The sequence below is a fragment of the Cheilinus undulatus genome, linkage group 5, assembly GCF_018320785.1.
Source record: "Cheilinus undulatus linkage group 5, ASM1832078v1, whole genome shotgun sequence".
Taxonomy (NCBI): domain Eukaryota; kingdom Metazoa; phylum Chordata; class Actinopteri; order Labriformes; family Labridae; genus Cheilinus; species Cheilinus undulatus.
The window spans coordinates 31,707,493-31,724,396 of NC_054869.1; the positions used below are offsets into that span (position 1 = coordinate 31,707,493).

General features: G+C 37.3%; 2 protein-coding genes across 3 annotated transcripts; both read right to left on the reverse strand.

Annotated features, from left to right (window-relative positions):
• Nucleotides 1–668: 668 nt before the first annotated feature.
• kiss1rb (KISS1 receptor b) lies at nucleotides 669–7,634 on the reverse strand. Of its 2 annotated transcripts, none has more exons than XM_041787600.1 (7): nucleotides 7,469–7,634; nucleotides 6,969–7,203; nucleotides 6,623–6,747; nucleotides 5,183–5,318; nucleotides 4,226–4,464; nucleotides 4,001–4,153; nucleotides 669–1,652 (listed from the first exon to the last, which is right to left on the reverse strand). In XM_041787600.1, exons 2-7 carry the CDS (start codon nucleotides 7,186–7,188, stop codon nucleotides 1,428–1,430), a joined length of 1,098 nt encoding a protein of 365 aa, XP_041643534.1. In that variant the 5' UTR covers nucleotides 7,189–7,203; nucleotides 7,469–7,634; the 3' UTR covers nucleotides 669–1,427. The 2 variants fall into 2 exon arrangements, with proteins under 2 accessions (XP_041643534.1, XP_041643533.1); XM_041787599.1 differs by having other exon boundaries at nucleotides 6,623–6,771.
• A 3,765-nt stretch (nucleotides 7,635–11,399) lies between these two features.
• On the reverse strand, nucleotides 11,400–16,425 carry isca1 (iron-sulfur cluster assembly 1). The gene is made up of 4 exons (XM_041786575.1): nucleotides 16,303–16,425; nucleotides 14,003–14,056; nucleotides 12,963–13,068; nucleotides 11,400–12,359 (listed from the first exon to the last, which is right to left on the reverse strand). Exons 1-4 carry the CDS (start codon nucleotides 16,381–16,383, stop codon nucleotides 12,211–12,213), a joined length of 390 nt encoding a protein of 129 aa, XP_041642509.1. The 5' UTR covers nucleotides 16,384–16,425; the 3' UTR covers nucleotides 11,400–12,210.
• Between the last annotated feature and the right edge of the window lie 479 nt (nucleotides 16,426–16,904).

Genomic DNA, 16,904 nt, shown 5'->3' on the forward strand with positions numbered 1-16,904 from the left:
TTTATTCTACCCTGTAGCTGGATGTACAAGTTGCTTGCTATATCTAAACAAAAATAAATAGCCTTAGCAAATAAGAGCATTCACAAACAGTATTCACATGTGTGGTTAACGTTGGTTGTGATGGACTTACAGTGCTTAACAAATTTATTAGACCACCCTAACCCTAACCAGAGTAAGGTTTATGCCACAGCTGCCCTAAATTAACAGCATTGGTAATTACCAAAATCATTTTTTATGTTTCTGCAATGGTTAATACACCAATATGTAGAAGTTCTTTAACCCAAATGATATTTTTAATGCTAAAATATAATTATTATTGTTATCCATGAATTTTCAAATTAACTGATTTACAAAAAAACTGAAAAAATAGTAAAGCACATTATTATTTATTGATTACTATGTCAAATTATAGTTATTTACTTGAACAGAACAGAAAAAGGAGTTTTAGTGGTTGAATGTTATGCTTGATTAATTTCTGACTTCTCAGAGAAGCCCAGTGAGCCGGCTCAAATTTGGGTGAATTCAGTTTGAAATCCCTCATTCCTGTTCAAAATGGTAAAACGTGGAGAGCTCACTGAAAATGAAAGAGTCCGCATTAAAGCACTTCATGATGCTGGATGGTCTCTAAGACAAATATGACAGGTGGTCTAATAAATTTGTTAAGCACTGTAATTCTTGAATATTTTGTTTAAGGCTGCAAAATTTTCAGAGAAAAAGTGAAAAAAAGCTTTCATAATTACCCAGAGAGTAAAAAGTGGCTGTTTAATGATGGTTATTTTCAAAATACATCATCACGGTTTTAAACCATAAAACATGGAATATTTTCACAAAAGCAACTTTTGAAGAAGTCTAATCAATACCAATTAAATTTCGATGAATAAATATACTAATAACATGGTTCAGTGGAAGAATTCGAGTGTATATTGAAACTAAAATATCTCTCTGAATTGTTGGGTGTTAGTTCATGAAAAAAGACGTCTCCAGTGAAGGACAGTAGATCCATTGAAACCCTTTTAAATACTTCAACATGGCTGCTGATTATAAAGAATGCAGTTACTTATTTTGTTTAACAAGAAACCATCATGAAGCCAAACCATTTTAAATCTAATGAACTGATTCATTCGTGCAGCTATACGAGAAGAGTGTGACAAAAATAACTGTATTGAAGCAGCTCGTGGAGGTCACAAGAGGCACCTGACTGGTTTGTCCTTCTGAAGAGATCACATGATCTGCAGTGATTCTCAGTGTGTGTGAGCCTGTCACTTACTGGTGTTCTAACAGCTTTCCATATTGGGTTCACAATGTGCCATGTTGGTCTGTGTGTCTTTGTGTCAGTATATGATACACACACACTGACCAGACCGTCTCATCTCCTGACTATAAATAAATTAACAATGTGCAGAGAGATGGAGTGCAGAGTGTAACCTTTAGGACCCAGATGAAAGAAAGTGCATCTCTGCATCTCCTTTGGGTTTCCGATGATCGATCTCTGTGTCCATGTTTCCCACCCTAACTCGTCCTCTGGTACGCCCCAGAAACACGGTGGGGAAGGCGTGCTTGAAAGCCTTTCTGAAGTTGTTTCCCATGAAGGCGTAAACTAATGGGTTGATGGAGGAGTTGGAGTAAGACATACAGTGACCCCAAATCTTCAACTGTGGAAAATCAAGACCTGGTCAGAAAAAGGCACTGACACATTTCAAAGTATTTTAAGCAAGAGCATCAATTTCTGTCTCAAAAGGGCTTAAATAAGGCTGTGCATCCTCATCTCTTGACAAATATTAGCTTTTGTTAAGTTTGAATAGGCATTCAAAAGTCTGACCACTTTTTGTTTATGAGAAATCATGTTTTGTTCATAATTTTGGCTCAAAATTCGACTAAACATGAGCACCCTTAATGGTGTGTTTCCACCTAGCATTACAGTTATGTTCTTACAGTTTGGTACAGTAAACCCTCATCTTGCTTGTGTTTCACTGCCAACCAAATCCTTGCTTGGTAGGCAGGGTTATCAGCCGGATGGCAGTAGCATGACACCATATCATGGAAGGTAGTTAGTCTTTGACCTTATCAACTGCTGTGTCTCTAGCTTCACTCTTTGGGGTTGATCTGGTATGCTTGGTACCCCAACAAAAGGCTGCCAAAAACGTTGGACAGTACAAACTGATTGATTGTTCGGCTCCTAACTTTTGACAGTTGAAGTGAAAAAAATTGCGCACCATATCGAACTAAACCTAACCACTTGTTAGAAACACAAATCAAATAGGCAGTAAATTTAAAACATTGTGTTGGTTTAATTTATGAGCAAATACATGTCATAGCTGCTGAAGTCATCCAAAAACCACCGATTTTGAAATGTTTGTCATGATATCTGACCTTCTGTTTTCACTGCACACAGTCTAAACTCTTTGATTGGATGTTAATAGAAATGAATAAAAATAGAGTTTTTCCTTTAATAATGAGTAATTTTCAGTTGTTTTTTCTTAAGATGTGCGCACGTTTTTCTTGTATACCAAGAATGATTGATTGATTTAATTTTACTAATGTGTCATGATTTAACAATATGCCAAGCCCAAACATGCTTACAAGACATCATTATCTTTACAAAAAGAACCATAAACCAAGAGTTAACACTTAGTAATTAAGCAGACTAATTAAATAAACCATCCTGACACTTCTTTCAGGCTTTTACCAAAAAAGAGGCCAACTTATAAACACTAAAAGCTGTAAAAGCACAAAAGAAATAGACTTAATTTACTTCCTGGCATTTCTTGGTCTGGCCTATCACAGTGACCCGTCTTTTGCTCTGTCTTAGGATGCCAGAGGACTGGTTTTTTATCGTGAAAAACAGTTTGTTTTAATTTCACGAGAATGGCATAAATTAATCTGTTATGATGGGAAACCTGTTTTGACTCCTCAAGATCATAAGAAAAGTGAGCAGAACTCTCAGGAAAACAAGAAATTACCATTTAATCTGGTGTATCAGTCTCACTTTGAATACCAATTTTTTCACTGAAAATGTTGCCTGCGTCCTATATACTGATTCAACCAATGTTTATCTGTTTACCTATTTAAACCCAAAAGACAACCATAAAATTCTGGAGTTAGCAAAACTGCTAATCTACATCTATATACCAGTATAACGTGCAGAGATACCGTTACCGCAAGTGTGTGCAGTAGGCATTGTTACACACTGTTCAGGATCTAGCAAGGTTGAAAATTCATCCCATTCACGGAGTATAACAAGAGACTTCTATGCTGCTCGCTCAGAACATGCTGGAATACACAACGCAGACCAGAACTGTGGTAGTTGGAGCAACTTTTTAACCACTTTTCTCCATTGTTAGGCCATAACAATGCATGCATTGAAAGAAAACTGGGAGTTAAGTTAGTAAACCTTGTGAAGCCCTGGTTTAACTAAAAGCATCCGCAACACGTGACAGGTGAAGTAGGGCAGCGAGCGGGGAGTCTGTCTCTTAACAACCGCAGGCTGAGAGCTCAACTACAGTGGCATTGCGAGTAGACGCACAAACTCCATATGGCAAATACAGATGGTGCTCAAAGACTGAGACAGGTGCACAAAACTGCATGAACAAATCTGAAATTGCAATGAAGGAGGACACATCAAACCTTTTGCCCTTTTTGTCCCCCAAAACTGACTGCAGCTTACACACCCAGACAATTTATATTCTGGATGTTACAGTTCTTAATGAATCAGGAATATGTCTTCCACCATGATTGAGCTTCAAGTTCAGTAACTAAAGGATAATGTGATTGAGACTATGTCCATGTTTCATACAGTCTAGGAATCTGTGTTGCCTCTGCTAATTTTATGGTTGCTTAAATCAATCAGGTGCAAAGTCCAGAGAGTGTGCCTCAGTCAAAATATTAACTACAAATATCTATCTTACTGTCTTTATGATGTACCAATCATCAGTTATGTTCCTATTACCTCCCTACCTACCTCTGAGTGAGTTTCACCTTATCAAGCATAAGAGCGTGTTACCTTGTATAAAATGTAGCTGCGGAAGCCAAAAGCTTGCAGGAGGATACAGATCTGAATCGGCCCCCAGCAGATGAGGAACAGAACCACCATCACCACCACCATCCTGGAGACCCTCGCCCGCACAGCTGCTGCTCGCACCGCCTGAGCCTGCAGCTGGAGAGAGAGAGACGCTAAGTTACCATCAAATAAGAATTTGTGTTAATTTAATGACTGTATAAATCTTACCTGGTAGCCGCTGTCAACAGGATTGACGCTTGACTGCCCCATGCGTTTTAGCATGAAGGCATAGCAGGCAGTGATGGTGAGCAGGGGCAGCAGGTAGACAGACAGGAAGCTGTAGATGATGAAGGCTCTCTGGAGATGGGCGGAAGGGAAGACCTCACTGCAATAAGTCTGAGGGCCAAACCAGTACCCGTCCTTTAGACGCTGGTACACAGCTACAGGGATGGACAGAAGGAGGGAGCCTGAACAGGACAGGAGGCATTACAGTGAGACCCTGAGCACTGCAGTCTTTCCACACAGCAGCTTTAAGTTTGATATCTAATTCAATTTCTTTTAAATTCTACTTACTTGTGCATGATTTAAAATAGCTTTAATATAGGGTTTAAATGAAGCTAAAGTTGTTACAAAAACATGATGGTTGCACATTAATCCTTTAATGTCTGCGATAGATCTAGGGTTATATTATCACTAAATTCAAGGGTTTTTTTTATTTAACATTTAAATAAGAAACAGTTATAAGCCACATGACTTTAGTAAAGCCAAAATTTAATCATTGGTGACAATAATTTAAGGCAAATTCTGAAACTAAGGTATTAAAGGTTTTATGAACAGTAAGGACAAAAAGACTCCAAAAAGGAAAGCAATGTAAAAAGAGAATTGGCCTTCTTTTATCACTGTGCCTCTGGGATTAATTCAGAAATATTATGTTGATGATATTTTGTTGTCCATTTTCTCTTTGTGCCACTGAAATCCCAGAATTTCCCCCCTGGAAATTTAATAATCATATTGTAATTTATTGTATTCTAATGTGCCAACAAAACTGAATAAACATTGGAACAAAAAAGTGAATAAAAAGGAAGGTAGTTTAATGTTAATAAAAGAGTAATATGATGTCTTTTTTTCTTCATTTTTGGTTTTGATTACAAAGGGTTGGATGTGTGTGTTGCGTTTTTAAAATACCTATCCAGATAGACACAGAGATGGCTAGAGCCATGCGTGGTGTTCTGTGTCGCAGAGACTGCAGAGGGTAGAGAGTCACGTAGCAGCGATCCACACTCATGGCAGACAGAGTGATGCACGTCGCCTGAGCTGTCACCTGAAACACAATAATGCACACATTTGAAAATCAAACAAACTTAAAATGTGCGACTTTATATGGTACGTCCACTCTGTATGTTCTGTTGTCTCGCTTTTTCCTTTTTATTATCTTTGTTGATAATGCATCACTGTATTGAACGTGCATGCCCTACACTCTGTGTACTCTGTGTACCTTATGAGAAATCTTATGTGCCTGACATGAGGAGGATACAGGACAGCCCAGTGCTTCTGTTACAGAGAGGACAGTGGATAGAGTCAGAAACTGGGGGGAGAGAGGGTGGGGAGTTACACAGAGGAAAGAAGCCAAGGGCCTGTTTCAAATCTGGGCCTCCTGCTGCGAGGACTGCAGTCTCTGTACATGGGTCACACAGACATAAACACTTGGCTATTGACACATGGTAACCCATAATTTTGACAGAAAAGTCTGATTAAAGTGTAATTAATTTTTTCACAAATCATTGAAGAAAATGCTGCAAATTAAGCTACCTCTTGATGCAAAAGTTTTTTATTTTGGGGCAGTACTCAGCCTCCCTTGTCATACCAAGAAATGAAAAAATTCCTATCAATATGTGTTTGCTTCAAGTGAAACGTTCAAAAGCTCTTTCATGGAAGAATACTCAGAGGCCAGAGGTAAGTCAGTGGCTAAGAGAATGAGTGGCTTCTACGTTATGGAGAAACTAACGTGTCTTGTAAAGGAAAGGTGAATGTTATGAAGGAACTTGGGCCCCTGTCTACTAACTGTTGGGCGATCTGAAGATGTTGCAAATACAATAAAGGAATGAGGCTGGGAATATAAACAAGACTTGTTTTTACTCTTAAGGTAAAATACACATGATCACTGCCCTGCCTAAGGATAGGCTGTTTGTTTTGTCATTAAGTAAACTATTAAGAAACCGTCAGACCACTCATCATCTGTGTCTCACTACAGAGTTCCTCTAATAATGATTAGGGGCATTTTATACAAATGCTTTGCCCAAACTCAACCATGACTATCATTATTACTTTTAAAATTATTTATTTTTGTTTCATGAAGGTTTTTTGTCTTGTGTTTTGTATGTTTATTTTCATTCTATTTGTTTTTTTTTTCTTTCTTTCTCTTTATGTTTTGTTTGGATGATATTTTGTCTTGCCCTGTACTTATGTAACTAAATTTTAAAATAATAATCTGCACTTAGATTAAAAAAAAGTTTTGAGTGAAATTATAGCATGGTATTTTACTTGTCTGTCTTATTGACTATAATTTTCCAGCATTTCCAGGTTTGTATACACTTCTGTCTGAGATCATGTGTGAGCCTATCTTACTTGCTGAAGGTAGTTCACCAGTCGGCACATAAACTCTCCAAAGATCCAGCTGGGCAGCGGGTACAGGGTGGCAGTGAAGGGCACACAGCAGACCAGGAACAATATATCAGTCGTAGCTAAATTCACTACAAGACAGAAGAAGGACAATCCTAAACAGAGAGAATTACATAGAGAGAATTACATAAGCATGTGTCAAGTTAAAACAGTGATGAGAAGGAATCATAAATAACTGCATCATAATACTTGTTCTGAAAGGTGGAATTACTTTGCAAACACAAGATTTGTCAGTCCGAAATAAAGCATAAATTACACTAAAAGAATTAAAAACACAAGTTTGAGTGTTCACCTATGTAAAAGTTGGTGATGGTCTTCATCTGCTGATGTTTGGTGACCACATGGATGACCAGCGAGTTCCCCACCAGGCCAACCAGCATGATGAGGCCAAAAAAGGTGGGGACCAGCCAGGCATCCACAAACACTGGTGGCCCCTGGCCTCCCAGGGCAGTGGACTTGTTGCAAAGCAAGCCACAGTCTGGACCTGGATCCGCTTCTGATTCCATGATCATTACGAAGAGACAAAGCTGAGAATATCAACAGCACATGAGGATTTACTTGAAATCAGTTATATTTCAGTTAATTCTATTGAAATGTTTCTCTAATGTCAACAGGCAAATCTTGCACACAGAATGATAATATTGAAGAACACAACCCTAGACTTTAATCATCAAATGCATGCATTTAACATTTCCATTTCATTTTTTTTCAAATCCCTGTTTTTACTTTATGACAAATCAATTATTTAAGAGAAATAGAACAGCTTATTTTTGTATAAAAAGCTTTACTCACCTGTGTCCGTCTGCAGTGATGATCTCTCTGCTCTCTAAGGTAGGGTTAAAAAGGTTTAGTCCTGTGTTGTCTGTGATCGGCTGCTCTTTAGTTCTCTGCAGGTCTGAGATGACAGCACAGTTATAGACCACCTTAGCTGGGGAGGGGAGGGGGTGTTTGGAGGAGAAAGTTGTCCATTTGCTTTTTAAAAGAGAGAGAGAGAGACTGAGGGGAGGATTAAGCCCTTAAAACAAAATCACCTTCACCTGTGATCACCCAGGGCTATATCAATCAACCAATCAAACTTTATTTATATAGCACTGTTCATACAAGACAACGTAGCATAAAGTGCTTTACAAAGAGACAAATAAATAAAGGGGGTCCAAGGAAATATGACCCAAACTCACCATCAATCCATCAATCCATACACAATACTGGCAAAATAGATAATAAATAAAAGACATTGTAAGAACAGGAACGTATGTACCCAGTATGTACTGAGGAAACGCCATCTTAAAGGTTTAAAATAAGTAAACACTGAAGGTTAGGTTAAAGTGTAGAATAAAATATCATCAAATGAAATAAATATAAATTTAAATGAATTAAAACAAAATAAAAGGGTGCGATAATGAGAATAAAAATACTAAAAGGTAACTCTGGTCAATATGCCCGAATCAGAAAATAAAACACTGAAGAAGAACTTGGTGAAATATGATAAAACAAGATGATAAACTACTAAAAGATCATTCTGAAGATACAACATAAAAAAAAAAACTAAATTACTAAGATAGATTAAGATGAGTATATTAAATTCAGGTAAAAGCCAGACTAAAAAGGTAGGTCTTGCCTTTACTTTTAAAAACATTCACATTAGCATACCGGTAGTCGAGTGGTTAGGGCATGCGCCATGTACGCAGGCGACCTGGGTTCGAATCCGGCCCGTGGCACTATTTCCTGCATGTCTCTTCCCTGTTTCTGACTGTATCCACTGTCCTTTCTAAAAAAGGCCAAAAATAAATCTTAAAAAAAAAAAAAACATTCACATTAGGTATGTCTGACATCGAGCCTTGTGCCACCTGACATTTAACTGCTCAGTGAGGGATATAATAAAAGGACAACAAAAGTACTTCTTTAGGTCAAGAAGAAGAGCTGAGGTAGTTTTTTGTAGTAGTGTGATTTGTAATAATCATAATGGAAAGGGATGAACATGGGACCCAACCTTGACCTTTAACCTTTTAGTCTGTTCATCCTTGACCCTGAGTGTACATTTTTCAAAGTTTGAGAAATCTCGCAAAGCATCATCTTTGACTTTCAAAGTCTAATCATTTCATCCCTGAGTTAGAGTGAGCATTTGTGCAAACTTTGAAGAAAATCTCTCCAAGGGCCAAGGGATGAACATAAGGCCCATTGTCCTTTACCCTTGACCTTTTTAAAACTAAGTATTTTACCTTTGAGTCAGAGTGAACATTCGTGTGAAGTCAGGAAAATCCCTCAAAGGGATCTTGAGATAAAATATTCAGGGATCGATGAACAACCCTAAAATATAATGCCTCGGACCTCCACTAATAAAGTCATCAGAGCATAGTGTGATTTCTGACTATAGTAAAATATTAAGTGTAAATACATATGTCAGTCAGCTCATACATGTTTTATTTCATCAAAAATATTGATTTTCCTACAAAAACAGGTAAATCTTAATGCCTGGTACTAAGTCTAAACAAAACAAATGAATCATGCAGACAGCTGGGGTTCATGGTGACAGTACAGCTCGATCTCCCCCACCAACACAAAACAGTTTAAAGCTGTCATTACAGCCAGCACAGCATCAGCTGGGAAGCGGAAAGTGACTCATCTTGCAAATCACACAGCGTGACATAAATGTGTTAGTGAGGGTGACGTTTGTTGTTGAAATCAAAATTATGCTTGTTAGTGCAACAACAATTTTCTATCATTTTAGAATGAACAAGCTGGATGACAGTCATCTTAAAGATGGTGTAATGTTTTTCTGCTTTGATTGAAATGCTAACAATTATAAATACCTTGATTAATCCATTTGCTATCGACGGAGGATAATATACCTATGCGTGCTTGACCCCTCCCTGGTGATGAGGCACTGACGTTTGCAGGCTTCTGCTGTAGCTGCTGATTGAAGACCAGCAGCTTAAACTTATTTTTTTCTCACTGCCTTTGTTTAAAGCAAGAGTGATGACTCCTTGCTAGAACTGTTTCAAACTAGACAAGAAGGTCTCTGACACTAATCTCAAGCTCTTCTTGAATAGGGGCACTGATCTGTAACAAGTCTGTATGATGGCAGTAACTAAACTTTAGTTTTAACAACAATCATGCGAAGATTCTTTTTTTTAAAAAGCTCATTTTAAAGAATAAAAAAGAAATTCCCCTGACAAGAGATGACTGCATTTGTGAATGAAATGACTGATCATTTATTCATATTCATGTTTGGTCCAGCTGTGCACACCCAAGATGTATGGATGTATCTCATGTTTCTGCAGCCGTTCTCCGATAGAGGAGATCGACTCTGAGGAGGACAGTACTCTGGATTGTTTAACCAGGTGTGCAAGAAAGACAATGTTTGAGGATAGAGACGAAGCAGAAGCAGGAACAATTGCAAGCTCTCTTAGGTGATCCTGTCTCTGAAAATGAGGCTTGGACAACTTCCTGATGTTTTCAGGAAGCATGGCTCGGGATCTGAAGGTTCCATGGGTGTTTGAGGTCCCTGTGTTCTTTAAGGTGGAGAGGGACATGGAGATGTTTTGGGGGTCTAGGGGGGAAATGTCATGATGTGGTTTCCTTTCAGCTAAAGCTTTCAATAACTCTGACATCTGATAAAAGCAGAAGAGATAGAAAATGAGAGAATGACAGTAGACTTATACAAGGATTACATTTTATAAGACACCGCTCCAGTTATGTAAACATCATGAAATTAAATAGTTTAATATCTGGTTCAGGGTGTTTTTAAGCATCTAGGTGTTGCTTGCACATAACAGACAAATAATACCAAATGAGGCAAATAACATCAAATTTTGGGGTTAAGAGTCTCCCCTAATGACACATGGACATGTGGCTACAGGAGCTGGGGATCAAACCCCTAATCTTATGATTGAAAGACAACTGACTCTACTCTCACTTTTCACATTTCCTTAGATGCATCAAGTTGTTTGCCCCTTTATACTATTGTATTGTTGTTCAGACAGATTTTTATTGTCCTGCAAAAATTTACATCATTTATTGTGTACTTTTCTCATTCTAACCAAGCTAAAACAAAATTCTTTTTATCATATTTTATTGTGTTGAAACATGTTTTCCTCATAACTATCAACCTTATAAAGCCAAAATGCAAAATCTAAAATTGAAAAATTCTGCATACCTCTTTAAATCCAGATGAATACAGGCTGCAACATTTAAAAACATTCTACTCTCCCTCTCCAACTTCCCATTTCTTGTTAAAAAAAAACCCTAAACAATACAGCAGTTTGTTCTATGAGGTACGTATATCTTGCAATCATTCTGAATATCTTTGTGTAGCTACCTTAATCCCACAAGACTCTTTGCTGTAAGAACCTCCATCCTTGTTTTCATCCTCCATGACACCAAACACCTCAAAAGGATGAAGAAAAACACCCACTGTTACATTAGAAAGTCAAACCTTAAAATCGAAAGAATTTAAATAAAGCCTTAAAATTGGTCACACCTCCTTCTTCTCTGGCCTGAATCCAAAAACCAACAATAAAACAAGTGATGACGAGCCATCAGATTGCTGTTTGCTGAATTAATAGTGACACGCAAACCAGCATGTGGTCGCCATAACAAGTGAGATAAAGGTTCAAATGACAACAGGTTGGTTTCTGTATTCTCAGCTAATGTTAAAATCACCACAGTACAAATCAAACACACTGATTATCATGAAACAGCAGCCAATCAATTTCATCTTATTTATTTTTTTTATCTGTTTATTATCTCATATGTTCACAGACATATTGCACAGTTACAAATCTTCAGGGCACACACTATTAAACAAACATCTGGCAAAAAAAGAAACCAACATAAACCTCATGTACTCTTATGTGAGGGATACACATTTGGTGCATTTAGTTTTTTTGTGCGTTTGTGTGGTTCAAGGTAGATTTACATTCTTTATATTTACACACAGAGATAAATATAAACTTTACAAACTAAGAAAGCAAGACACTCGTACTCTTCCATTTTAGATACTGCTGAAACGTAACTGGATGTTGGCGTGTTGTTTTTCAGCGTTTATCAAACAGCAAATGTTGGCCTGTGGGTGTGTGGATTTAGGGGGTAGATTCAGGACATAACACCAAACATGCTTCTTTCATCTGTTTTAACCAACTTAAACCTGAACATGAGACAAGTTCTTGGGCCAACTTGATCCACTTCCTCCTGCATTCAAGTCATTGTACTGACTTTCTGAAAATGATGTGCATATATATGTGAAGGCAGCCAGCCACTAAATATGAAAAAACAAGGTTAGTTGAAGACATCAGATGTTTCAAACCTAAAATCAATGTGTTGTAACAATTTACACTGATAGTGCTGAAACCTCCATCTAAGTATAAAAGTCAGTGTATGTGGTACTAGTGGTCCGAGGAAGAGCAGTGGCAGGAAAACAGGCACGTCCACATCTTAAAGACCTCCTCATTTCTGTCATTCTCAGTCTCTCTGTCTTTAGAGATGTGACGGGGTTCAGAGCAGGGCAGTTGCAAGGAGGACACGCTCCATTATGCTCAGATGTTGAAGCTTTCTCCACATCCACACGTGCCCTTGATGTTTGGATTGTTAAAAACAAATTCACTTGATAGCTTTGACTCCACAAAGTCCATCTCTGTTCCTAGTAGGGTCAGCTGAGCTTTCTTCTCAATAAAAACCCTCACGCCTGCAAGAGAGACAAAAATGGAGCTGTAAGTACTCCATAGCTGCAACCTTGGCATCAACAATCAACAAGTTTATTCATGGTTTTATTAAATCTAAACAGCAAAACAGCCCTTTAATGCCCTGAAACTTTTTGTTTGTTGTTTTTTTTTTTGTTTTTTTCTAGCTATGAGGCCTATTCACACTTGCACAAAATTTGTCCAAAATGGTTGAATTTGCCTGGGTGAGCCATTTCCTCCTGTAAGGAACTAGTGTAAATAACCAAGTCAGGAAATTTTAGGTGGGTTAACCAGAAAATTTCCAATTTATTACAGGACTGCGTGTATGAAAAGAGATATGATGTGTCAATCTACAAAATCAATCCAGTTTAAGCACCCCCTAAAGGTGGTTTTCTTTATTCTTATATCTCAGCTGTCAATATTTCACAATAAAAAAGAGGATGTTTGTTCTCTAACACACTGTACACACTAGGACTACTCCAAGAGTTTCATAAAGTAATTTGACTACAAAAAATATTTACTCACTTCAGAAGAACATCAAAAACAGAAGATTTCACTTGAAAAGTAAACTAGAGTAAAGGCAAGAAGAACCATGTGACATAAGTTACCATCCTGCAGCACTTCCTCATCAGATTTATCTTTCTCCTTTGTGTAGTCCAGTGTGTAAGTCAGTCCATTACAGCCACGTGTTCTCACTCCCACCTTCAAACCAATCTAGAAAGAAAAACACAGGCATAACAAAGGGATTTAAGAGGAATGTTTGAATGAATGTACTAAAAACTATTTCATGATTTCATCCTTTGCCCCTTGAATGTCCTAGACCTCACAGAGCTTGGAGAAGATGTGTTTGGCTTGACCAGCACTAACAGGACATATTACAAATGCATTGTCTAACCATGATATAAATAAACAGTTTTTAGTGGTTTAAAACAGCCACACTCAAAGGAATAAAAAGCCAGCCATTAAACAAAGAGAGACAAGGCAGTAAAATCTTAATAGCGGTATATCTGTGCACATTTTCAAGCTTATTTTGTCCACATACTGTATTTTTTACCTTTAACACACATTCAGACAAATGAAAAAAATAACAGTGCAGGAAACACACTATGACCACAAAAACTAAATTCCTACCTAAAATCTCAAACATGACATAAAACAGTCCATAGTTATTGCATTAAGGCTGTCATGGTGTCTACACAGGTGTAGAAAACCCTTATTAGTATAACAGCTGAAAGTGATGCAGTACTAAAAGTACATAAGTGTAAAAAGCAACTCAGAAAGCAAAGCATAAAAATAAAGGACATAAGATAAAAATGGATAAATACAATTGAATCACGTGAATTATTCTGCCCTGCATCCTAAGGTATCACTTTTACAGTTTTCAGGGTTGTGATCTACATTTTCAGATAGATGATAACAGTGTAGCACGCTGTCTTTGTCATGTACATGAAAAGAAAAACAAATGAAGGGTCAAAGTTTCTTTTTTCAAACCAACCAAGAGAAGATGATACATCCAATACAAACAAAAAACTTAACTGAGAATAAAGAATTAAAAAAAACAACTTTGGTGCACTTACAAAATCTGTAGAAATGAACTGTGGCTTCATAAGGTCATGTTTATGTAAATGTTTTGTCAACAATTACTTACATACTCCGGCTTGTCCTGCAACAAGATTCGGATTTTATTCACAGCTGATGGAGTCTGGATAAATAAAAAAAAAGAGAGAAAATGATTAGTAATTTATGATTCAGGTGGAAACTGCTATGTAAAGAAAAAGATTATACTTTAAGTTTCTATATCTGCTATATCTGCTTAGACAGTTTAATCCCCTCATTTCATATATACATATATATATATATATATATATATATATATGCTGCAGAAGCCAACACATTTGCTTTCCTCACATGAGCAAATGCAGTATAATGGCACAACCTTCACCCTGTAGCCAACTGTAACTGTTTGTTAGGCCTTTGAGGTGGACATATTCAGGAAATTGATGTTAACTGCATTAGCTCAATCTGCTAAGCCATTAAAGCTGACGTGTGTCTGTTTGTCCGACTTTGTTGCTAATGCCAAATGTACTTCCACATGTGTTTGAGGTTGTCATGAAATGTGATATCAAAACAAGAAGTTCACTTCAGGCTTACCCCTTTGAGAAACTGCACTAAATTTGTGTCAATATGCTTAAAATACTCTATCTTTTTGAAAACTTACCTTAAAAAAAAGGGGCGGCCAAATGTGCCAAATCACTGGCCTATTTTGAGTTAATAATTGTGTTAAGATGGTAAGTTCTATTATGTGCAATGCAATACATAATTTTTAGAGCATTCATAACGGTGTTTGCAAGGGATGGGGACAATTAATCAATGATCGATTAATTGGTCATTAAGAATTTGGTCAATCACAGGGAATTTAGTCAATCTGATGTTGGCATTTAATAAAGAGACTAAGCACTTCTTACTCTGCACTGCACAACAATATCTACCGTCATAACATTGTGAGTGGGTTTTAACAAAAGCAATAGGTAATACAACAGACCATGCCTTGTTTATGTTTAAGAGCCCTAGGCTTTCGAAGGGTGAAAATAAATAAATCATTGAGAAACACACTCATTAGTTACCTATTTTTGTTACATAGGGAATGTTATACATATATGCCCATGTATGTATGTTTTTATACATATATAACGATTAATCAATTAATTGATCATTAACATTATAGATGCTGGAGTTGGCAGGTTTCTTTCAAACACCCATCCCTAGTGTTTGCTCTTAGCCATGTCCAGGGGAAAAAATAATTAAAACAGAACCCCCTACTACACAATAACTACCGTTGGCGCTGCATTGAGGCAAGTCTCATAAATGTAGCAAACTTCCTTTATCAGCTCTCCCCACCATACAGACACACATTATCATGTAACAACACTGAAGGCCAACTGCTTCAGACTGATAACCACCATCAGAATTTCGACGCAACTAGCTTACTTTATCCAACCTCAATAAAAAAAACACGCCCCTGCGGTTACAACTAGTCTAGTAAGAGTCAGAGCGAACTCTGATTAGTTCTTTCTAGACCTTTAAGGTCATTTCCTGATATTTTCGCTCTCTTGGGCAGCTACAGTAGAGATGGTCAGTGAATGTATGGAGGTCCTGAAAGTACACAAATGTTGCAGGGCAATCAAAAAAGAGATGTGACAACATGTCATGAAGAAGTTAGTGTATATTTCATATTCACCCACGAATAGGGATACCTCTGGTCAACATATGACATCATTATGTTGTCAAATGTATGTCAAACAGAAGATATAATTATGTTGTGTTATTATGTAATTGTATGACGAAGATCTTATTTTGCTGCAACAGATTCAGATCTGGCACTGATGATCACAAACCATAAAATATTGTCGTTGTGCTTTGGCTCTGATGTCATGAATTGATGAAATTACCTTTGTTAACTAACAACTTAAAAATGAATTTTATCGAAGAAAATATGGGCTCCACACAGCCTTTATTTGTAGTATGCGTTGGTTTATTGTCCATGATATAGGCTGTTAACAGTCCGTTTTATGAAACAGGGCGGTTGGTGGCACATTACCAGGCAAAGGCTTAGCAAGAGAAACCTCAGCATCTGTTAAGCCCAGGATAATTACGCTCGTACGACCTGGTTACACTTACATAACGACTTTAGTCTTGTTTACATCTAATGTGAGTTTATAAAAGAGATACTTGTTGTAATGTTACTAGAAAGTTCCAAAAAGCAGAACTAACTGTACTGCGCAGGACGTTCAAGTCACAGATGGTTAGCTAGCCTGGCTAACTTTGGATCACGTAACGTTGAGGTAACATAACGGCAGTCGGTGTAAACGCGGTAAACACTGCTTAACGTTGCAATCCGTGGTCCTAATATACTCTTACAGTACTCAAAATCAAATGCTTAACACTTACCAGTGTCAGTGCGGCTCTTGTGGGCAATATCTTCCTTTTGCTGACCGCTCGGACGGTCGCTCGAACCATGGAGGCAGACATGTTTCTACAGTTAAAATCACAACATTGAATTGCGCAAGCGTCAAAAAATGAGAACCGCCCTAAATAAACAGTCTCGTTAATGATTGGCTGATACTCTAACTGACATTAGTAACAGCCAATCGGTTTATGGATCAGTAGAAAAACACGAACTTCTGTTGTGTAACCCTACTTGGAATATCACAGAGGTACTGTAAGGTATTTAATGTCAAAAATGATGTAGTTATTCCTCTTTAAATGCCGTTTAAAAATCTTTTTAAATTTACAACTAATATAAACTGGAAATAAAGAGCAATATTTCCTTAAAGCCAGGACTTTTATAATTTTTGACCATATTAACCAAGGTCAATGCTCAATTAATTTTGCGTTGCAATAGCACAAAATCCCTAAAATCAAATAATAGCTTTGCTATTCATAACACCATGGCATCATTTTTACTAGACAATCAGAACTGGGTACTTTTAAATCCTACATCTAAGTGCGATCAAAATTTTCAATTTATTTCTCATAGGAGTGAAAAAGTG